We start from the raw sequence: 4,326 nt of genomic DNA, 5'->3' as shown, positions 1-4,326 counted from the left end.
TATATATATATATATATATATATATGAGAAGAATACAGAAACACACGAATACTAACGCTAAACCCTGATGATATTAAAACCTAATACGACACATGTATAAACGCTAAACCCTTATATTCAATACTCTTGGCTCTGGTGGCAAGGGTTTAGTTAAGCCTAGGGTTTAGGGTTTAGGGTTTAGGGTTTGGGGACAGGCAGAGGGTTGCGTGTTTATGGTGCTCCCAGCAACGAATAAACCCTAAACCCTAAACCCTAAAATATATTTTGTTTTGTCTGTCTCTTGTCTCTCGGGGGAGACGCGCAGAGGGTTGGTTGTGTATGCGGTCCCTGCAGCACCGACTAAACCCTAAACCCTAAACCCTAAACCCTAAAACAAAAAAGTGAAGGTTTATTGTATTTGTTTGTCGATAGATACAGAGAGTGTTCGTATTTTACCTTATTTATATTCTACTTGTATATTTTATTTTATATTTATTTTATTTTTATTTTATTTTTATTTTATTTTTATTTTATTTTAATTTTATTTTTCTCTCCTAGGCCTCTGTCTGTCTCCTTTCATTTGCACTGTCTCCTTATCGGGGTGTCTCTTCGCCTGCGTTCCGTGTCCCCCCCCTTATCTTTTTATTTTATTTATTTTTTAATTTTATTTATTTTTTATTTTATTTATTTTCTCTATATTTACTCGCTCCCCCCCGCTGTCTCCTACAGCCATCTCTGTTTGGATCCTTCTGCGTGGCTACATATATACACACTATATGTATATATATTTTGTACATGTGTGTGTGTCTCTGTAATTATATTATATATATATATATATATATATATATATATATATATATATATATATATATATATATATATATATATGATCTAACTGAGCCTCGCTATATAGGCCGCGCTATCTATCTGTCCCCTTTTGTATCCATCGGAGACAGTCAGCAGCACAAGCAGCAGCAGCAGCAGCAAGCAGCAGCAAGCAGCAGCAAGAGGAGACAGAGGAGACAGCAGCAAAGACAAAGAAACACAAACAAACTGTCTCCTCTCAAGCAACACACAAACACCTCCACTCACTGCGAACTGACAAACCCAAAACTCAAATTGTTTTGGGGCCCCCGGGGGGGGCCCCCCCCCCCTCAACAGGGTACTGAACCCTTTTACCAGGGGGCCCCCCATCTGCGTTTGTCGAGGGGGCCCTAAAACCTAGGAGAAGCCAAGTGGGCCCTCCTGGGGGCCCTCGGACCCCCAGAAGGTATGGGGGCCCCCCTTGGGGGCCCCCCTGTAGTATCGGGGGGCCCCCTAGGGGCACTCCCCCTCTCTGTAACGGGGGGCCCCCCGATACTACACGGGGGCCCCCCGGTACTACACGGGGGCCCCCCTCGAGTGATGCAGGGGCCCCCAGCAGTCTCCTCTCTATCGAAAGGAGACACTCATACATACCCCCCTATACCACTGTACCCAGCCCGCCAACACCTGAAACAGTTGTAGCAGCAGCAGCAGCAGCAACTGCTGCAGCAGCAGCAACTGCTGCAGCAGCAGCAACTGCTGCAGCAGCAGCTGTTGCAGCTGCTGTCTAAACCCTAGACTCTAACCCATCATTAGCATCGGTACAACGAGCCCGATCTGCTGCAGCAGCTGCAGCAGCTGCAGCAGCAGCAGCAGCAGCAGCAGCAAAATAAAATATTTAACTAAGAAAGTCAACAAGAGAAGTTTTGAGTTTCAGGTCATCTCTAAGAGACAGCTGCTGCTGCTCCCCGTTTGTTAACTTAAATATACGCTCAACCACCGCCAGCTCCGTCGCCGTCGTCTCCATACCGCAGAAACCCACCCAGTCATTCACCATCAAACCTAAGCACCAGCAGCAGCAGCAGCAGCAGCAGCAGCAGCAGCAGGAATAGCAGCAGCAGCAGCAGGAATAGCAGCAGCAGCAGCAGGAATAGCAGCAGCAGCAGCAGCAGGAGCAGCAGCAGGGATAGCAGCAGCAGCAGCAGGAATAGCAGCAGCAGGAGGAGCAGGTAAACCTTTAAACTCTCTACTATCCAGGTATTAGGGTTTAGGGTTTAGTATTAGGGTTTAGGGTTTAATACAAGGACCCAGAGTATAATACTAGGGTTTAGGGTTTGGCACTAGGGTTTAGGGTTTAACACTACAGCCCAGAGTTGAATACTAGGGTTTAGGGTTTACCCTTTTAGGGTTTAGGGTTTAGGGTTTAGGGTTTAGGGTTTATACCTGCGCCGACAAGGTCTGAGCCTCTGTTGACGGTGCCCGCGGTGAAGGGGACTTGCACAAGCTGCGACAGATCCTCCATTTCTTCTTTGGAGGTCCCGGAGTGAGCCTGAGAGAAAAAATATAAAAAAAACAAAAAAAAAAAAAAAGAGACAGTAGGAGACAGAAAAGGAGACAGAAAGAGACAGTGTTATAGAGCAGATTGAGAAAGGAGACAAAAGGAGACAGAGAAAGGAGATTAAAATATTTTATATTAAAAAAAAGGAGACAGAAGGGGACAGAGAAGAGAGAGCGTAAAGGAAAGGAGACAAAAGGAGACAGTATAAAGAAACAGAAAATAAACAGAGACAAAAGGAGACAGAGGGAATAAACAAAGAGGAGACGAAATAAACAAAAAGGAGACAAAATAAACAAAAAGGAGACAAAACAAACAAAAGGAGACAGTATAAACAAGGGACAACGGGAGAGACAAAGAGACAGCAAAAGTACACAAAAGGAGACAAAAAAAAACACAGACAGTCTCCTGTCTCCTTGTCTCCTCTAGGGTTTAGGGTTTAGGGTTTAGGGTTTAGGGTTTGCTTACTAGGCCCCCCTGGTTTGTGAGGACGCAGTAGCTGCCGACGAGCAGCTGGCCCCCTATGATAGTGCGAAACACCTCCACCTGCAGCAGCAGCAGCAGCAGCAGCAGCAGCAGCAGCAGCAGCAGGAGTGAGTACATATAAGAAGAGAGGAGGGGAAACAACGAGAAAAGGATAGAGGAGACAAAAAAAAATAAAAAAAAACAAAAAGGAGACTGCCTATACACCGCAGCTCTCTATCTCCTCCATCCACACAACCATCCGCTGTTTCTGCTGCATTCTCTCTCTGTATAAATAAATAAATAAATAAATAAATAAATAAATAAATAAATAAATAATATATATATATATATATATATATATATATATATATATATATATATATAAGCTCTGCTGTCTCTGTATCTATATCTGGGTGTACAAGCGCAGTATAGTCATTGTTATATATACCCATAAACAATAAATATATAAAAAAAAACACCAAAAAATATATAATATTTTACATATAAATATACAGAAAAAAAAGCTTAATCACCAGCAACACATCCTGTATAAGCTCAGCTGTCTCCGTATCTATATATATATATATATATATATATATATATATATAGTATACAAAAAAATACATATTTTACATAGAAAAAAAGTATATAATATTATACATGTATAGATACAGAAAAAAAAGCTTAATCACCTGCAGCACGTCCTGTATAAGCTCAGCTGTCTCTGTATCTATATCTGGGTGTACAAGGGCAGTATAGTCATTGGTGGCTATACCCATAAACAATAAATATATAAAAAAAAACAGCGAGAAATATATAATATTTTACATGTATAGATAGAGAAAAAAAAACCTAGTTACCTGCAGCACGTCCTGTATAAGCTCAGCTGTCTCTGTATCTATATCTGGGTGTACAAGGGCAGTATAGTCATTGGTGGCTATACAGTTGCCTAGTGCAGACAGTCTCTCCTCAACTCTGCGTATTTTCACAGCATCAGGTAAACTGTTACGCAGATGCTGCAGCTCAAGGTCACTCGTGCTCCATGGTACCAGTAAACCCTTCTTGTTCCCTGCAGCAGCAGCAGCAGCAGCAGCAGCAGCAGCAGCAGCAGCAGCAGCAGATGCAGCAGCAGCAGCAGCAGGAAGGGCAGCAGCAGGAGGGGCAGCAGCAGCAGCAGGAGCGGCAGGAGGAGTATATTAACAACGGAAATGCTGCAGGTGCGAGCAGAAACTATTGGGTATGTACTGCAGCAGCAACCAGCAGCAGCAACCAGCAGCAGCAGCAGCAGCACCACCACCACCAGCACCAGCACCACCCCCACCACCCCCAGCAGCAGCAGCAGCAGCAGGAGCTCACCGACAGCAACACTGCCTATGACAGCAGTACCCCCCACAGATGTATGTACAATGGGTATATGTGGGGCTAGCTCTGCCTCTATAGCAGAATAAAAATTTTCGCTGCTGCTGCAGGAGACAAGACAGTAAGAGTTTGTTAAACAACCAAACACCCCCACCTCGCTTGAT

At 43.7% G+C, this 4,326-nt stretch overlaps 2 protein-coding genes across 2 annotated transcripts; one reads left to right on the top strand and one right to left on the bottom strand.

Annotated features, from left to right (window-relative positions):
* Nucleotides 1-1,681: 1,681 nt before the first annotated feature.
* Nucleotides 1,682-2,305, bottom strand: EMH_0051730 (eukaryotic translation initiation factor 6, putative; the record flags this gene model as incomplete). Its single annotated transcript, XM_013496781.1, has 2 exons — nucleotides 1,682-1,845; nucleotides 2,227-2,305. 2 exons carry the CDS (start codon nucleotides 2,303-2,305, stop codon nucleotides 1,682-1,684), a joined length of 243 nt encoding a protein of 80 aa, XP_013352235.1.
* Nucleotides 2,306-3,845: 1,540 nt separating this feature from the next.
* Nucleotides 3,846-4,229, top strand: EMH_0051720 (uncharacterized protein; the record flags this gene model as incomplete). The annotated part of the gene is made up of 1 exon (XM_013496780.1): nucleotides 3,846-4,229. One exon carries the CDS (start codon nucleotides 3,846-3,848, stop codon nucleotides 4,227-4,229), a length of 384 nt encoding a protein of 127 aa, XP_013352234.1.
* Between the last annotated feature and the right edge of the window lie 97 nt (nucleotides 4,230-4,326).

This window comes from Eimeria mitis, genomic scaffold (assembly GCF_000499745.2).
Source record: "Eimeria mitis Houghton genomic scaffold, Emh_scaff2297, whole genome shotgun sequence".
Lineage (NCBI taxonomy): Eukaryota > Apicomplexa > Conoidasida > Eucoccidiorida > Eimeriidae > Eimeria > Eimeria mitis.
Note: the sequence above shows the minus strand (reverse complement) of the source record. Positions and strands in the feature narration are given on the sequence as shown.